This window comes from Gorilla gorilla, chromosome 8 (genome assembly GCF_029281585.2).
Source record: "Gorilla gorilla gorilla isolate KB3781 chromosome 8, NHGRI_mGorGor1-v2.1_pri, whole genome shotgun sequence".
Lineage (NCBI taxonomy): Eukaryota > Metazoa > Chordata > Mammalia > Primates > Hominidae > Gorilla > Gorilla gorilla.
Window position 1 is genome coordinate 90,197,240 of NC_073232.2, and position 19,863 is coordinate 90,217,102.

The 19,863-nt window shown below is 41.4% G+C and overlaps 1 protein-coding gene across 1 annotated transcript in view; it reads right to left on the reverse strand.

Annotated features, from left to right (window-relative positions):
- Positions 1–7,655: 7,655 nt before the first annotated feature.
- Positions 7,656–19,863, reverse strand: part of LOC109025321 (putative uncharacterized protein C10orf126) — a 33,770-nt gene continuing 21,562 nt past the window's right edge. Inside the window, 3 exon segments of the mRNA XM_031015694.2 lie at positions 7,656–8,454; positions 8,457–8,517; positions 15,363–15,398. Coding sequence (XP_030871554.1) covers positions 8,210–8,454; positions 8,457–8,517; positions 15,363–15,398 — 342 coding nt within the window. The 3' untranslated portion in view covers positions 7,656–8,209.

Sequence of the window (19,863 nt, forward strand, 5' to 3'; positions counted from 1 at the left end):
AGATCACAGAGTGAGACCCTGTCTCTCTTTATATATGGATCACACCACTATAGATAGGTAGATATAGATATGCCTATATCTGTCACACCACTATAGACAGATAGACCACTAAATATATATATATATATATGGTGGTATAATCTATATATAGAGAGAGCTATATATCTCTCTATATATATAGATATAGATATAATGGTATGATCTCTCTCTCTCTCTCTCTCTCTATATATATATATAAAGAGGGAGAGACAGGGTCTCACTGTGTGTGTGTGTGTGTGTGTGTGTGTGTGTATACATCCACAGGAAGCAGTTGGGTTTTTCTCTCTAGCCGCAATGGTTCACATAGGAGGAAGGTCGCTGGCCAGTGTTCAGGGGTGACTAAAACTGGAATATTAAAGGAAATTTCCTTCCCAGGTCATTTTTCTCCTCAAAGCAAAATAAACCAGTGAGCATTTTATCAAGGAAGAGGGACTTGCCCTCACTGGGGTGATATGACCTCACATTGCGCCAGATGCGCTGTATCCTCCAATGAACCCCAGGACATTAAGGGGCAAGAATTTTTTTAAAAAATCAAACACCACCTGTATAGGCAATTTTCTTCTTTTTTTTTTTTTTTTGTTTTGTTTTTGAGATGGAGTCTTGCTCTGTCACCCAGGCTGGAGTGCAGTGGTGCAATCTCAGCTCACCACAACCTCCACCCCACTGGGTTCAAGTGATTCTCCTGCCTCAGCCTCCTAAGTAGCTGAGATTACAGGCATGTGCCACCACGTCTGGCTAATTTTTTGTATTTTTAGTGGAGACAGGGTTTCACCGTGTTAGCCAGGATGGTCTTGATCTCCTGATCTTGTGATCCGCCTGCCTTGGCCTCCCAAAGTGCTGGGATTACAGGCGTGAGCCACCACGCCCAGCCTGGTATAGGCAATTTTCTAAAGTTCTAATTGTGTTTCTCTAATCCTGGAAGTTGAGAACAGGTGAAACAGACATCAATCAGTTTGTACTACAAAAAAATCTAATCACGATAAGACACTAGTGAGATGATTGAATATTATAGGGTACATCCATAATATAGGATACCATGCAACCGCTTTGAAAGAATAAAGCACAACCTTTGTATTGAACTGAAAAAAATCTCTAAAATATATTGTTATATTTTTCTTAAAATGTTAGTTACAGATTAAAACATATGATGTGATATGGTTTATATTTTTCAAATCTCACAGAAGGAAATCATGTTATATATACACATACCACAAATGCATAAAAACAAAGATCTGGGAATCTCCTAAGAACTTTGGGAGATGACTGATATAAGACAGGGGAGTTAAGGGGGTTATCAGCTGCATTTCTATCGCATGAACATTTTTCCAACTAGGATACATTGTGCATTACATATGATAAAATGATTAAGATCAGGATCTTTGATATAAGACTTGCTGTTTCAAATTTCAGTTTCACTGCTTAGTAACTGAGGTAAATGACTTACACTCTTTTAGCCTCACTTTCCTCATCAATAAAATGGAGAAAACAATAGTTCCTAACTCACAGAGTTGTTATAACAGTTAAATGGCCAGTACACTTACTAGTTACCCACAAAGTTAAAAATTTAAAATTAGAAAAAAGACAACAGGCGTGGTGGCTAACACCTGTAATCCCAGCACTTTGGGAGGCTAAGGCAGGCAGATCATGAGGTCAGGAGTTTGAGACCAGCCTGGCCAACATGGTGAAACCCCATCTCTACTAAAAACACAAAAATTAGCCAGGCATGGTGGAGAGCACCTGTAATCCCAGCTATTAGGGAGGCTGAGGCAGGAGAATTGCTTGAGCCCAGAAGGCAGAGGTTGCAGTGAGTTGAAATCGCACCACTGCACTCCAGCCTGGGCAACAGAGCAAAACTCCGTCTCAAAAAAAAAAAAAATTAAAAAAATTAGAAAAAAGAATTAAATGACCATATGATATGCACTTAATACTATGGCACTTAACACAAATTAAATGCTCAATTAATGTTAACTATTATTATTGCTATTACTACTTCTAAGATTATGCTTAACTCAGTACTGATCAGGAGAGCATGCCAACAGTGATCACGCCCCCATTTCAGAAACTTACTGAAAATGAGCAAATGGGATATAAGTTCCCACTAATGAATTAACAGTCACTAGAGGGGTGTCCCCTCTCCCCACAAGGAACAAGCTTACTCTCAATCAAAACTAGAGGCTATGAGTGGAGAAACACACGGCCAAGAAATCACAAAGAAGGCAGAACCCCAGTCAAAGGGTAGGGCCACTTTGATGCATATCTTGAATGCTCGAATTAATTTCTAGAACCTAACTCATCCCTGAACAATTTTTTCTTTTTCTTTTTTCTTTTTTTAGCATTGGAGTTGGGGTCTTACTCTGTCACCCAGGCTAGAGTGCAGTGGTACAATCACCGCTCACTGCAGCCTCAAACTCCTGGGCTCAAGCTATCCTCCCACCTCAGCCTCCCAATAGCTGGAACTACAGGCATATTCCACCATGCTCAGCTAAGTTGCTGGGGGTTTTGTTGGTTTTGTTTTACTTTTAGAGAAGGGATCTAAACAAAGGATTTAAAATGTGTGCTCGGGACAGACAATTCACAGCCCAAAGGGCACAGACACCTCAAGTGTCAAGGCCCCTCCATCCTAGGGAAGAAATGCTCAGGCCGTAAGAATAGGGAGGGCTGGGAGACAGGGGTGAATCAGGATTTTTCCTTCTTTTTTTCTTATACATAGGCCTCACTTCTGTTTTAAGGAACCTGGAGCTCAGCATGCTTCATTAGGTTACATAAATTAATCTTTAATATCTCAAACAAATCCAGAAGCTGTTATACAACAAAGTCATTTATTTTAACATGTTGAAACACATACCCACACTGCACCCAGAAGAACCACAATTTTTTCAAGCTATCAATTATAGCCATTAGAAACCAGATAATTCAGAGTTAGTCCTTGATGCAAGCCAAGTGCTTTAAAGTCTATTTAGAGATGTAATATACACTTTCATTACTTATAAAACAAACTTTTAGGGGTTTTTTTTGTTTTTTGTTTGTTTGTTTTTTTGTTTGTTTTTGAGATAGAGTCTTGCTCTGTCGCCCAGGCTGGAGTGCAGTGGCGCAATCTCGGCTCACTGCAACCTCTGCCTCCTGGGTTCAAGTGATTCTCTTGCCTCAGCCTCCTGAGTAGCTGGGATTACAGGTGTGCGCCCCCACTCCTGGCTAATTTGTTTGTATTTTTAGTAGAGACAGGGTTTCACCATGTTGGCCAGGCTGGTCTCCAACTCTTGACCTCAAGTGCCTTGGCTTCTCAAAGTGCTGGGATTACACACATGAGCCACTGTGCCCAGCCAAACTTTTAGGTTTTTTGTTTTTTGTTTTCAAAGCTCATGTGTGGCAGGCAGCACTCTTCCTAACTGGCTCAAGACTGACTTTGGCCGGGCGCAGTGGCTCATGCCTATAATCCCAGCACTCTGGGAGACCAAGGTGGGAGGATTGCTTGGGCCCACAAGTTTGAGACCAGCCTGGACTACATAGTGAGACCCTAACTCTACAAAACAAAAACACAAAAATTAGCCGAATGTGGGGGCACGTGCCCATAGTCCCTGCTCCTCAGGAGGCTGAGGCAAGAGGATGGCTTGAGCTCAGGAGATCGAGGCTACAGTGAGCCAAGATTGCGCCACTGCACTCCAGCCTGGGCTACAGAGCAAGACTTTGTCTCAAAAAAAAAAAAAGAGAGAGAGAGAGACTGATTTTGTGCTATAGTAATAATGTTACTAAACTTAGATTTTTGAAAGTCTTCAGACAGATCCTTGAGACAACCAGGGACCAAGGGCCTACTTGAGTCAAGGTGTTAAGTGTTAGAAGAGGTTCAAACTAAACACTTATTAACTAAATTGTTAACTTGGGGGATAAGATCCCACTTAAAGAGGCAGTACTTTGACTGTTTGAGCACCAACAAGGAAATGCTGTAATACCTTAGTCATATTTGCTATCTGGGAAAATAATAACTGAATATATGTTTACTGATAGAAGTAAGTTCTCTGAAGAATGACAGAGTGAGTGTCATTTTCTAAATATTAAACTCCTTTGGCCTGGGGGAGTGTTTCTCATGACAAAGGACTTGCTGTTTGTTTAGTATTAGTATGTATTAATAATGAGTTTTCAAAGAGTGGAAGGGTTGAGGACTGTTTGACTAAACTCTTTCAGAGAGTTCAGTGTACATAAACTGTTCATTAACAAGAGCAGAAAGATCCCTGGAGGTAAAATTTGGATTTCAGAAATGTGATTTTTATTATATTTGGAGCCAAAGCACAGTAGGAATGCATATCAGATTATAATAGAGAGATAAGATTTGAAATTCAATTACTTGCCATAAACAGTTCATGGGTACACGCTCCAAGGATCAATCAAATGAATAAAATGACGACAACTTGGAATCATGCTATTATCAGAACAGGATATCTGAGGAACATTGCACTCTAACTGAGTGCTTCAATGGAAGATTAATTATTCTGAATATAAGTAATTCTAGAAATAGTGTTCAAAGAAAGCTGGGCCTATGGTGGAAGACGGCTTGTCATTCCCGACCACTCTGAATGTTTCTCAAACTCCCCTTTGTACAACAATGTAGCAAACACTGAAGAAATATGGCCAGGAAGTTTTATAATTTATACTCTCAAGGAGTCTGCATTAGTAATGGAAAACAGGACAAACAGACATAGAGATGACACATAGATGAGTGATATACACAGAGAGACCTCACTGCCTGGAGCACAGCGAGGATGCCAAAATTATAAGAACTCTCAAGAAACTTACAATCATGCTCAGAAAATAAAATATACATAGGCGATAACTAGTTTTCTAATAATCAAAGAATATATCAGAATCTAAGCATCTTAGAGGCAGATGAGAAATTGGAGTTGATAGACTAACTCTTTGATAGTTGAAGAAGAAATAAAGATATGAAAAAATAAGGCAGAAACTAATAATGAGTGACTATGGGTAAGACAGACCCCAGGCTGGTCGCCTGATACATTATCTCATGGAATACTCATGACAGCTCTGTGAGGCATGGGGATTACCCTCCTTTGATAAAGGAAAGGACAGAGGATTTGAGAATTGAAGGAAAATCACACGGCTAAGAAGATGGATCAGGGACCAGACCCAGGTTATTTTGTCTATGTCTGTGGTCTTTCCCCAAACAATGCAGGGGGGTACTAAGTGCCAGATCTAATGCCTGGTAACAACATGGATATGTATATTTGAATCCAGAGGAGACAAATCTGGGAAATCTTCACAAGAAAGATGGAATTGAACTAAGATGTAAAAAGAACATAAACCAGAAACGTCTAAAGAACAAAGTAGCTCAGATGGTTTCTACCTCCAGTGTGCGTCTTTCTCACCCATAAAAGAGAAATCTTCGCCAGGGCTAGGCATAGGTCTTACTCTCCACGAAATTTTCAGTGCCAGCCCTCATATCTGGACCTCGGTACCCTGAGTAAGTGTGTGTTGAACTATTAAATGCGGAGAGACTTGGGGATGATAGTGGTAATAGGCTGTGAATTGTAAATTCACAATTGTGAATAGGCTGAGAAACAGAGAGCAGATGTTGCCTAAATGAACAGCAAATAAATGGGGAATATGAAAATTTAACAGATTTATCCAATTATGGTGTCCATTCTGCTGCCCTCCTGTCCCCCATGGGTAGCTGACCTCTGACCTTGGCTAGAAGAGTATTTGCGGTCTTAGAGTCGCTGAGCAAGGGTCACATCATTAGCCCCAAGGTTGAGGGTATTTCTCCCTCCTAAGTCCTAAGAAAGTCAGTGTGAAGGTGGACCCAGGGTCTGAGTCCGCACTAGCGGGCGGGAGCAGAAAAATACCCCAGACCCACCATTACCAACAAACCTGTCAATTGCAGAACTTTGGCTGGCAACATTCTTGGCTTGGGGGTGAGGAGAGAGTTGGAAGGGACAGACAGAAAGGTGCCAGTGAATCAATTTTAGTTTTGGCAAACACTGGATGGAGACACATCAATAACAGTAGGGCTGGAGATTAATTAAGAAAAAACTTTAAGTGGAAGAGATAATCTATTATATCAGATAATCTATTATAGCAGTGGCACGATCTTAGCTCACTGCAATCGCTGCCTCCCGGGTTCAGGCAATTCTCCTGCCTCAGCCTCCCAAGTAGCTGGGATTACAGGCACGTGCCACCATGCCCAGCTAATTTTTGTATTTTTAGTAGAAACATTCATTTAGTGCATAAATTAATATAAATGAAATATATCAATAGAACAGTGCTGGATATAATCTAAGTTCCAGATTTTGCCCTTTTCTCTTTTTTTTCTCAAATATGTTTAGTTGTGTAATATCTCAGCAATTCAGAAGAAATTAAAACAATGACAATGACCAAGGGGTTCATCCACTAGATCTAAGAAGTGTTATCCTTAACACAATCTTTCCTTTAGTTACCTTTTTATTTTTTGAGAAAGAAAATATTTTAGTGTCAGCTAAAGCATCCCCATTTCATTGTTTACTCTCCATCACCAGAGATAGACAGTAATTGACTATATTTTTATATTTTACAGACATAAAACGGTAAGCAATATACAGTAACATTTGAACATCTTTAAACGTACAGATGTGGTGAATTACATTAAAAAGATTTCCTAATGTAAACCATCCTGCCACATTAGGATAAACACTAACTGGTCAAAAATGTATTATTTAAATATTTTGATAGATTTGGTTTACTAATATTTTATTTAAGATCATTACACTCATTTCGTAATTAACAATGACCTATAATTTTGCTACACTCTACTTTACTTGTTCAGTTTTATTATCAAGGTTATGCATACAAAATGATGTGGGAAGTTGTCTTTTTTCTATTCTTTGAAAAAGTTTATACAAAGTAGTGCTTATCTGTTCTTTGAAGATTTTGTAAACTTGGCTGTGTCTGGCCTGTTTTTTGGAAAGGGAGGCATCCGGGGAAGGAAGGCTGTAGATTATTAACTTGATTCACTTCTTTTGTTGATTATAGGTATATTCCAGCTTTTTCTTTCATCAGTTTTTGTAATTAATATTTTTCTAGGAGATTGTCTGATTTCTCTGTTTCCAAATGTATTGTCAGGAACTTGTCCATAGTATTCTCTTACAGGCTTTAAAATCTCCATCAGTAGTTATGCTCTGTTTCTTTTTCATGCTTTTTCTTCTCTCGTCCTTGGTCATTCTTGCCAGAGATGGCTTTATCACTCTTTTCAAGGAACAGGCTTTTAGTTGGGTTGATTTCTGCATTATTACTTTGTTTTCTAGCTCATTAATTGCTCTCCTTATCTTTATGGTTTCCTTCCTTCTTCTGCCTTCTTTCTGCTTGCTTTGCTGTTGTTTTTCTGTTGTACTGTGTCAAGCACGTAGCTGGCAAATTTTTCAGTCTTTTTCATTTTCTAATATATGTGACTGAGGCAGTAAATGTTTATTTGAACCAGAGGTGGCCAGTCTTTTGGCTTCCCTGGGCCACATCAGAAGAAGAAGAATTGTCTTGGGCCACACATAAAATACACTAACACTAATGATAGCTGATGAGCTAAAAAAAAAAAAAAAAAAAAAAAAAGTCTCACAATATTTTAAGAAAGTTTACGAATTTGTGTTGGGCCGCATTCAAATATGTCCTAGGCCACGTTGTGGCCTACAAGACACGGGTTGGATAAGCTTGATTTAAAGTATCATTTATTTAGGCTGCATCCTACAGGTTTTTTCTCTGCTTCATTTTAATTACTTCATAATCCGTATTATTATTTCTTTGGCTCTTACAGTTTTTCAATTTTGTTATGGAGCATTTCAAACATACAAAAGCAAACACTGCTTCACGTGGAATCCTTCTGGAATGTTCCCAGTTCAACATCACTGCAAGTGATATGCTCTTGGGTAATAACATTCTCTCGTTATTTTTACTCTAAAAATCCATGCGTGTGTCTTATTTCTTCTCTTTGAAGACAAAACTATACCTTAAATAACCTCATGTCATACAATGCAAGGGCTTTGCAAAATCCAGCTGAATTAAATCTTTTTTTAAATCCCACATGACCAGATTAAAAGCAGCCCATTTTGCCAAAATGTAGACTTGCTTCATAGACAGTTAAAAGTAATTTTTAAAACACAGCTCTCATTTCATCACTACAATTTCCAAGTTTGAACTTCTACAAAAGTTCAGGATAGTTGAACAAGCACCGTTTTTGGAACTGTAAATAAAGCAGTTGCCTATGGAACCCGGGTCCTGCTTTTTTTGCCTCTTTGCCTGCCACTGATCCTTGTCCTGCTGCTGCCTTTCCAAAGGGCTCAGTGTGTGCACTCCCAGGGAATGAGCCATCCAAGCCGCAATCCTGAGCCCAAGAAAAGCACCACCGAGCCTCCGCAGGAAAAGTAAGTTGCTGCCACACAAAGGAAAGATTCCAGAGCCTTCAGACTCCGCCGCCACTGGCTCAACTGTTTCTAAGAATAGCGTGAACTGTGGAAAAAAAAAAAAAATACTGGCACCAGACATTGGTCTTTAATTGTCTCCAGGCATTAAAATAGAAACAAGCTGAAACGGAAGTGCCCCTGGAAACCCTCTCCCAGCCTCACTCAGTGTGGACCAGGAAGCGGGATGTGGATGCGGCTTCCAGAGACATGGACTCCAGAAGGCCAACCCCGCGCCGTGGTGTCACCACGGAGCACGTTTCCAGGACAGGATGGTCTCTCCCAAAGTGGAAGAAGGCCAGGGGCCAGGAGCAGTCTCCAGGGGCCCAGGCCTCACCCACTCTCAGGCTTCCTAGCGATTCTCTCGAGGCCTCTGATTGGAGGCCCCATGGGATGTGAGGGGTCCGCCTCCCAATAGCCGAAGTTGTTTATCAGAGGCTTCTCTTTCTGGTTCATTTTCATAATCTTAAATTTAGCTAATTGGTTCCTAAATCAAATTTTGCAAATAGTTTCTTGTCATAAAAAACAGCATCAGCCTTATAACTGGGAGGCCCCTCAGCATAAAGGGGTGTGTGCAGTTAGATCCTATATTCATAGGCTGGAGAGCCCATCACATCCCCTACAACATAGAGGGAACTCTTCAGTTCAGAAGGCACAAAATTGTGTTTTGTTTTGTTTAATGAAGATGTGACAGTCATCTGAATACTGGGTTTCACAACCTAAACAGATCTCCAAACTTTGGGGATTGCTTCCAAATAAAAAAAAGTGCTGCATGCAGAAAAAGATCAAGGAGCCCAATTCTAGTTTCCACTCATTCAAATTTCTCTTGCCTAGTGCCTCATTCAAATTTCCCTTGCCTAGTGCATTAATCATTTTATGAAAATAGGTTTTTTCCCTGCAAGGTTTCTAGTATTTATGAAATTACTCTTAGTTGGAAACATAAGATAAACCAACACTCAAGCTTTTCTCAATTCCTAGACAAACACACTAAATAAAAGAGGTGGTTAGGGCTAAGTTTTCCAGAAACCCAGTGCCAATTCCTGATGGGATTATTTCAGCTCTACTTTTTCTAACATGGTTAATTGTTGATGAAGTATGGAAAAAACCAGAAAATAAAATGAAGCTCTTTTCTCTTATGTGCATAATATTCCATAATATATGGAAGTCAAAGGCTGCTTCACAGGTGGGGAACAGGGCTGGAGCAAGGAGAGATACACACTTCAAAAGAATGCAACTTAATAGGGCTGGCAGGCCCCACGTGGCTCCAAACCCTACACAGCATGGCCCTCCCAACTCAAACTCCAGTTGAAGACCTCAGAGGGAATTGACCGGATTCTGTTTTAGAAACACATAAAACCATAAAAATCTAGCACCAGAGGGAGACAGATACAAATGGGAACAGCCCAACCAGATGGAACATTTACAACGTAGGTCTCTCAGAAGCCCTGTCTTTGGTTGCAACCATCAGCACATGCAGAAATGTGTCACCCCCCACTCTACACCCTCCCCCAACACAGTGCTCACTGTGATCCTTATCTACGCAAACCAGATTACTCAAGCCAGAGAAGAGATTGATTGTCTTTGCCAAAGGTCGGCAATCAGCCATCAATTATACTTGCCACATGCTAGGCTGTTCCTAACTCAGAAATCTTAGAGCATTTAGTTGCACATAGAAAGGACTCCATAAATGTTTGTTGAATTGAATGGAATGATTGTGCTCAACTAATAGCCATTGCTCAACTGTTTCCCAATATCCACTGGTCCTTAACATCAACTCTCATCACTTGGACCTTCTCTTGCCTGTGTTTGTCAACAAGGTTTATATTTCAGGACACCAGACCAACTCACCTTCTAGACCCTGAACCTACCTATGTTCTCCACCAACACCTCACCCTCATCTCCGCCTTAACTCGAGATTCACCTGTCTCCACTGTCTGACATCTCTTGATCTATTCACAGCTACCAGTACTCAGCTGTGATATTTAGAAGTGGAATCAAGGAGGAGAAGGATTGTGAGGAAAGAGGAAAGAGTTTACATTTGCTCTCCCCACTGCTGTGTGCCAGGCACTGCATATATTATCTCTTGTAATTCTGTTTTTAAAGAATGCTGGAGACTAGGGAAATGATACTTCCACTGTCTGAGCCTTTGGGTCAGGAAACTAACTCAAATGCCAAGATCCCAAATGCCTTCCACAATGGAGACATTAAACCCTTTTAAATTAGTGATTTTTAATTTATGATTTTAAATTATGAGAATTGATGAACACCCATAATGAAATTTTTCATCCACCCCCTATAAAATGAAGTACTAAAATGTGATTCCCTAAGGCTGAAATATACTATTCAAAGAACTATCCTTTGTTCTGAGACTATAGGGGAATCCTATCTTAGGAAGGAGTAAAATAATCTCTCATTGCAAAAATTCACATGCTCAAAATTGCTCTTCAAAATCTTTCAAGGAGGTACCAAAATCAAGTCCAATAAACCATTACTTCTTCTTCTTTTTTTTTTTTTTTTGAGATGGAGTTTTGCTCTTGTTGCCCAGGCTGGCATGTAATGGCACGATCTTGGCTCACTGCAACCTCCACCTCCTGGGTTCCAGCAATTCTTCTGCCTCAGCCTCCCAAGTAGCTGGGATTACAGGTACGCGCCACCACGCCAGCTAATTTGGCATTTTTAGTAGAGATGGGGTTTCACCATGTTGGCCAGGCTGGTCTCAAACTCCTGACCTCAGGTAATCCACCTGCCTCGGCCTCCCAAAGTGCTGGGATTACAGGCGTGAGCCACCGTGCCCAGCCCCAGTAAACCATTATTACTTAACAAGTTTAATCACAGCCTATTTTTCTTACAGCATTGGACAAGATCACTAGTTCTACAGCTGACTATACCCGGTGAAATATTTGGCTCACTTTAAGTGCCAGGCTGTTAAAAAGAAAAAAAAACAAGCAGAACAAAAACCTTCTCTTAAAGACTAGAATCGCACTCAGTTGAGGAACACGGAACTGTGTGGTAGTCACGTGGTTGTAAGCATATGTATAAAAGTCATCACATTTTTTGCCTTAGATTTTTTCACTTTACTATATTTAAATTTACCTCCATAAAGTGTTATAAGAAAGTCTTATAGTGATTATCAAATGATTTTGCAGGGAATTCTCAAACAAGAATTCTCCCTTCTCTCACAACTGAATTTTAATCAATGCACTTAAATCCTTTAAGCTCCCTCCTTGGGAGGAAGTTCAGTACCTAAGGAACCTTCGTAATTCTTTCATATATTGAGTAAAGATGCCAAAGTCACTGATTAAAGCTCCCTAACCTCTTAACTCATTACCACAAAACCACCCTGGAGGCCAGGGATGCTGGGTTTTCACTGCCTTCTTTATGAAACTTTCTTTCATCTTAGCTGAAATAATAACTCAAAATCAGTATGTTAGTCAGTCAAAGCATTGTTAATCCAATAGCAAATGTCTTGACTTTTTAGATTACAGGCAACTAGGGAAATGCTTATAATAGTTGAGGTTTTTTTAAAAACAAACAAACAAATCTTCCATGAAGTCTATATGAATTTTTTGTTGTTGTTGCTTTACAGAGCAAAAATTGTCTTAAATCTTCTCGATTTAAAAAAAAATCAAAGTGATACTTCCTTGTTAGCTTGCAAAACCCAGAAAATGATACTGTCGGAAAACACTAGTGATTTAATTAGCTATTAAATAGACAACTTCCTTTCACCCTCTCGATTCATAGCTCCCATGGGAGAATTTATTAACTTTAGTGGCTAAGTTCACATTAATTAAGCCTAACTGCCCTTGACCAGTTTAATAGCTAATCTGTAAAAATGCAGCTGATTTTGGATGTGTGTGTGTATAAAATTATTGATAATTTTTTATGTATTTTAATATCGCCATTGCTTCAGGATACTGCTTTACAAGCATGCATCATTAGAAGATAAATCCATAATGATAAAGCATTTCCATTCACACATGCGATCTTTCGCATCAGCCTTGTAAATGTCAGCATTGCCCCCGAACATTTCTTCACGTGTTTTCCAAAGCTAAGTCTCTGGAATCCCTGACTTTAAACTGTTGAGTAAGTTCAAGTTGAGTTTCATGCTGGCAAAGAGAGTGCCTAACTACAAAGAAATACCTACCGTGTAATCGCTGTTTCATGTAATCGCTGTTTCATGTCCGCTCGGACCCCCCATTCTGTTTCATTATTCCTCTTTCAGCCACCTCCAGGTCGAACACTCAGACAAAATCACTCTGGCAACTTGTGAATGCCTTCTGCTCATATAGGATGGCTGTTTTGCCCCCTGTGCTTTCTTTACTGAGCTGTTTAATAAACAGCAGGGTAGCTGGGAATTTCTTGGAAGGAGCCTGGCAGGGAGAGGGCACCGTGGTGCCGACTTTCCAGGCTGACTCGCCGTTGCATTTGCAAACCTGGGGCTCCCCAGCCATCCCCACAGAGCTGCTGAATAGGTTGCTAAGGGCTTGGCAATGTTCTGCACAGCCACTGCTGATACTAAAGAGGCCGCAACAGGCTGGATCCCAGAAGAAAGGAAGTGCTAACAGGTTGAGTCACCATGAATGCGGGACTCCTTCGTCTAATAATCTCAGACAATTCTGTCTGGGCTTAAACGCCCCACAGTCCTGTGACAATGTCCCAGAGATTCAAAGGTAAGTTACCTGATGCCTTCAGAACATATTTCCTTTTATTCATAAGATAGTAAAGCTTCTCCCTCATGCATATTCACTGGGTTTTGTTTTGTTTTGTTTTGTTTTGTTTTGTTTTGTTTTGACGGAGTCTCACTCTGTCACCCAGGCTGGAGTACAATGGCACGATCTCTGCTCACTGCAACATCCATCTCCCAGGTTCAAGTGATTCTCCTGCCTCAGCCTCCCCAGTAGCTGGGACTACAGGTGCCTGCCATCATGCCTGGCTAATTTTTGTATTTTTAGTAGAGACAGGGTTTCGCCATGTGGTCAAGGCTGGTCTCGAACCCCTGACCTCAGGTGATCCTCCTGCCTCGGCCTCCCAAAGTGCTGGGATTACAGGCATAAGCCACTGTGCCACATATTCACTGTTAACCAGCCCTCTTCATTCATGGCATCTGGCCTTAAACAAGGGAATGAAAGTTTTTTGTTTTTGTTTTTGTTTTTACATCAAAAAGGGAGGGGAATAGATGAGAAGGAACATTAATATCACCTTAACTGACCTGAAACAGCAAGTGCAAAGTTGAGGGGGATGTTGGGGTCCAAAGGTGTGTGGAGGTTCAGCAGGCAATCTTTCCCCACACACACACATCCTCCAAGTAGGGGAAGTGGAGATTGGAAGGAGACATTGCTCTTATTTTGGTTGTTAACTGGACACAGGTATGTAGTCATGCCTCAATGACAGTCACAAAGTCCTGGACAAGGTAACATTGGAGTCCAGAATAGATGCCCATTTTATTTCCACCTGCTATAGAATGCTGAGCCCTTAGGAAACAGGAGAGCTTTTGTAGTAGTATTTATCTCCACCCATCTCATTTTTCTGTCACTCTAGGGTGGTTGAACCATGGCATTATGTTCTCTATCTCATTCCTACTATGGGATGAGGCAATGCTTGACAGAGAAAAATTGGGATTTGGACAAGATCTATTCAATGTCCCTGCACATTGTGTAGAAGCTAGAATTGATGGTGCAAATATTACATCTTGAAGATAATGCACCTGATCTCATCCAAACTCAGACGCTAAGCAGGTTTGGGCCTGGTTAGGATTTGGATGGGAGACCACCTGGAAATACTGGGTGCTGTAGGCTTGGCCGGGCACAGTGGCTGATATGGTTTGGCTGTGTCCCTACCCAAATCCCATCTTAAATTGTAGTTCTCATCATCCCCACATGTCATGGGAGGGACCTGATGGGAGGTAATTGAATAATGGGGATGGGTTTTTCTCATACTGTTCTTGTGATAGTGAACACGTCTCATGAGATCTGATGGTTTTATAAAGGGGAGTTCCCCTGCATTCCCTCTCCTGCCTGCTGCCATGTAAGACATGACTTTGCTCCTCTTTCACCTTCCCCCATGATTATGAGGCCTCCCCAGCCATGTGGAGCTGTGAGTCCATTAAACCTCTTTTTTTTCCTGTGAATTACCCAGTCTCAGGTATTTCCTCATAGCAGTATGAAAAAGGATTAGTACAGTGGCCCATGCCTGTCGTCCCAGCTACTGTCATCTCAGCCTGAGGATCACTTGAGACTAGGGGATCATTTGAGCCTAGGAGGTCGAGGCCAGCCTGCACAACACAGGGAAACTTCCTTTCAAGAAGTAATTATTAACTTAAAATTTAAAAGGTGAGACTGCTCCAGGACCTAGCCAGTCTCTGCAGTCACCCTGAGTACGTCACAAGCCACAGGCACACAAGTGCAAACTCCCCCGGGGGACAAGGCCACCTCCTTCCTTGGTGACTTCCTAGCAGGTACAGGGTGTTAGCTTAAACTATAACCTGTCCTCCCCAGGCCACAGGACCTTTGTCCTGGCCCCTCCCTAAGACTCACCAATCACCTCCCTAGGGAAGCAGAAGAAACACATAGGGTGCAGAGTGCCAGAGTGGCACACACCACAGTCCCAAATAATTCACCCGGGTGGCCAGGGGCTCATCTGTTCCCAATTAAAAATACATCTACAAGCCAGAAATCTTGATTTCAAACAGATCCAAGGGTGCAAAAAGGCACTTTGAGCACATAAGGTATAGTATATAATAGGGAACATAAAGTTTCGTTAGAATAAGTAAGTGTTAAGTACACGTGTGTATGTGTGTGTGTGTATATATATATGTATATACTAGAAAACTTTTTCAGTTAATAAAAATATATCGTATATCATGCAAATACACTGTGGTGTGTAATAAGTACTTACTGTCATTGAGTTCCAATCGTACAATTCTAGGCTTACCTGAAAATGAAAAAAAAAAAATCACAACATTAATTAAACCTTAAATAATAGAGACTAAACATAATTCAAGCTGTGTACTTATCCAGCATAACCTGAAAGGAATAGAAATTTCCATTACACATTCATTGCCTTAAAAGATCTTCAAAACCATCATTCATAATCATAAATAAAAATGATTGTAAATCAAAATTTCTCTGATCTACAGGGAGCAGTATGACAAAATCACGTAGAAGGATTTGTTGTGATATCATCCAGTTAAACCCCAGGAAACAGTGATGCAACAGCTCTTGGGAAAGATCCTGCGGTGTTATCAGTTCTTTCTTTCAAATTCTCTTCAAGCTTGTACATCTAGAGTATCTCCTGCTAAATGGTAAATAAGCACTGTTTCATAATGCTTATAAGGCATTCACAAAATAAAATACGGACATTTTTTGACTCTTTTTCTTGTCCATATAATGTGGATTAGTCTCCATGACAACACCAACTGTCGCATCACATTATCACGAACACCTCCCAACAACTGCTGTGCTGCTGTGACCCACAGTAACCCATTGTTCGATTTTTATTTTATTTTTCGAGACAGGGGCTCACTCCATCACTCAAGCTAGAGTGCAGTGGCACAATCATAGCTCACTGCAGCCTCAAAGTCCTGGGCTCAGGCTATCTTCCCACAACAGCCTCCCATGTAGCAGCGACTACAGACACACACCACCATGCCTAGCTATCCTTTTTTTATCTTTAGTAGAGATAGGGTCTTGCTATGTTACCCAGGCTGGTCTCGAACTCCTAGGCTCAAGCGATCTTCCCGCCGTGAGTGCTGAGATTACAGGTGTGAGCTAGCACACCCAGTCCGTCATTCCATTTTTAAATAGATGACCATGTATTGAAAAATCTTGGGGAAATTATTTGGCTGCTTATGTGTGTCTAGTATTTAAATACCCGGAGAAATGGATTTCTCCTATATGTTGTAATTTGGTGTGGATGAGTGTGATTAGGAGGCTGTGGGCCCTGGAAGTCATTCCTAGTGTCTTGGTGACATCAATTCCACTGGAGCTGGCTCCCTGGGAACTTTTCCACACACAATGGGACTTTCCCAGCCTCCAGAGTCCTCATGTCCACACAAATTTAGACACATTCATCACAGAGAGAACATTCTTGAGGCTGTGTGGCAACGAAAACTTCATTTGTTAAAGGTTAATCTATGGGGGCAGCAGAAATACTCAATAAGGGGTTATTAAATTTTCTTATTAAATGTGATCAGGGAGCTTTGTTGTCTGGATGTCAAGTTAAAGCCACAACTGGGCAAAACTCTTCTGAAGACAGTCAAGCACAGTGTAATGCCCCTAACCGTAGGTCAACATACTCTGTCACTTGCACTTGAGAGTCCTTTCATCGTAATGAAATGTATCAAGTGTTGAGTGTGTGTTTTACAGCTTACACAGAGCCATAAGCCAAAGGAGTGGGTTTCAGTATTTCAGAAATTCCCTAGGCTTCAGGTTTGACAGGAGGGAAATAGGCCATTATACCCCATGTCAGGCAAGGGTCCTGTTAGATAGAGTACGCTCCCCACCAGCCCTGTACCCTTCAACTAAGGGACACATAACATGCAGACACGTTTCAGAATAAATTCACAATAACCACATACAGTCCACGACCTCACAACTCATCTGTCTAGATAATGTATTTTACAAATAAGGACGCTGACACTCTGAAAAGTGAGAAGAATTCAGAAAAGTGAGAGACTTCAAAAGAAGGCTGAGCTCTAATCAGAAACCAGGTTTCCAAATTTTGGCTTGTTGCAGGAAACAAGGAGGCATTTGGGCACCAAAGGACAAATGTATAATGGAGCTTTTGATCCCCAAACTAGGGCAGTGATGGCCTCTGACATAGTCCACAGAGGCCTGGACCATGAACACATAAGAGCAGAGCACTGGAAGTTCTGGAACAATCCCAAAGCTAAGGCTGAGTGCACCACGCAGGTAACAGAAAGGCTGGCTGAGGAATGAGTCAAACTGAGAACCCCCAGAAGGAGAGACCCTAGTGGGCCCCAACTGGCTATTGCTCTTTGGGAATGAGCCCAATGACGTCAAAAGAAGCCAGAAATCCAGATAATTTAATATAAAATCTCCCAATTTCTTAATGCCGGCAACCTGTTCAAAACATTTTTTAGGCTGGGCGCAGTGGCTCATGCCTATAATCCTAACACTCTGGGAGGCCAACGCAGGCGGATCACTTGAGGTCAGGAGTTCGAGACCAGCCTGGCCAACATGGTGAAGCCTCATCTCTACTAAAAATACAAAAATTAGCCAGGCATGGTGGCGGGCACCTGTAATCCCAGCTACTCGGGAGGCTGAGGCAGGAGAATCACTTGAACCCAGGAGGTGGAGGTTGCAGTGAGCTGAGACTGCACCACTGCACTCCAGCCTGGGCAACACAGTGAAAAAAACAAAAAACAAAAAAACATTTTTTTAGAAAACTTGCCTGCAGGCATAATTCACTTCCCAGGCCTCCAGCTTTCCATTTCTGTCCTGAAGCAGTTCATACCGAATTTTTTTTTTCAGACAACCATGCATATACTGCTGGGTTGCCCTATTCATTCCTCCATCAAATTGTAGTGCATGTCTTCTGTATCCAGCTCAAAGGTCAAAGGGTGTGCAACCCAAAGATGCAGAGATATCAGGAATATCCAGGAAACCAGAAGAATGAGAGCACCATATTGCTTATGTTTGTAAGGAAGGAACTTGGAAGGATCTTGGAAGGGACTTAACCTACAAGGAGAGAGTGCTGAGGAATAAGACTGTCTTGTAGCAGAGGAGTGGGAAGTCTCAGGATAGCACAGTTAGAATGTCTTGGCAAGAATCCAGTGAAGGTATTATAAGGGGGTAAACAAAGGCAGACTCTCTGGGAATGGAGAGAAAAGATTCAAGAGATATTCAAAAACTAGTTTCAAAATGTGATCCATCAAGAGTGACACTGCCTTCAACATTAGTGGCTTCACACAACCTGCCTCCACCCTGAGGCCTGAGGCCACAGAGCAAACCTCTCCCCGTACCCTCCCCACAGCATCAGTCACATGTAGCCAGCAAATACTTACTGGGCCCCTGATACACACAACACCTCAAAAGTTGATCGGACTAATTTTGACAAAAAGTCTTACTGACAAACACACTCATTATACCAAATGGCATTTAGATTTATTGAAACATAAGTATTTATTATTTAAGGATGTATTGCAACATATTGTGACATCTTTTCAAGGTGTGCATGTACACAGCTTTCTGAAGAGCAATGTTTCAGGACTTATCAGTATCAGTAGGATGTTTTCAGGTGCGAGTAACAGGAAATCACAACTAAAAGTGGCTGTAAAGTAAGGAAATTTGTTAGCTCACATCACAAAAAGCCTAAAGAGAAGGTTTGCCTTAGGCATGATATGTCAGGCTCCGGGGCCACTTCTTTGCATTTCTTTCCACTTTGATCTCCATGTGTATTAGCCTCGGTCACAGACTGGAGATAAGATGGCTGAATCAGCACCAGGCCTCACAATTAAAAGCATCTAGAGAAAGAAGAGGAGGAATCATCTCTTCAATGGTTTCTAAAGGAATTTAGAACCTTTCCCTGAAGTCTCCCTCAAGCCAGCTCTCCACCTTTGTGTTAGAATTCTTTTCATATCCATCAACTAAAGTGAGGTCACTCGTGTATTCCAAAACCCATCGTTGGCATGAGTTGCACAGTCACCATGATTGGCTTAGGTTAATCCATTGTAGTGGAGTGAATATTGAGGAGTTGATGACATTAGCCACAATAATATCAAAAACCTTGGCCGCGCAGTAGCTCACACCTGTAATCCCAGCACTTTGAGAGTCGTGGCAGATGGATCGCTTGAGCCCAGGAGTTCAAGCTCAGCCTGGGCAATGTAGTGAGATCCTGTCTCAAAAAATATATATATAGAAAAGATTAGCTGGGCATGGTGGTGTGCACCTATAGTCCCAGCTATTCTGGGAGCTAAGGTGGGAGGATCGGTTAAGTGAAGGCGTTCAAGGCTGCAGTGAGCTACAGTCCCACCACTGCACTCTAGCCTGGGTGAGAAAGCGAGCCCCTGTCTCGCCAGAAAAACAGGCTGCAACTTTTTACCGTCTTTAAAAAAAAAAAAAATCCCTTAACTCCAAGTCCCTCAATGCACCTCCTATATTCTGTTCCCTTTTGTAATAAAACTTCTCTAAAGAATTATCTGTGTTGACCATCTTTCTTTTCTCCTTTCTTATCCTTTCATGAAAATACTCCATTTAGGCAGGGCGCAATGGCTCATGCCTATAATCCCAGCACTTTGGTAGGCCCAGGAGACAGGATCACTTGAGCCCAGGAGGTGGAGGCTACAGTGGGCTGCATTCGTGCCACTGCACTCCAGTCTGGGTGACAGATTGAGACCTTGTCTCAAAATATAAAAATTAAAAAATATATACTCCAT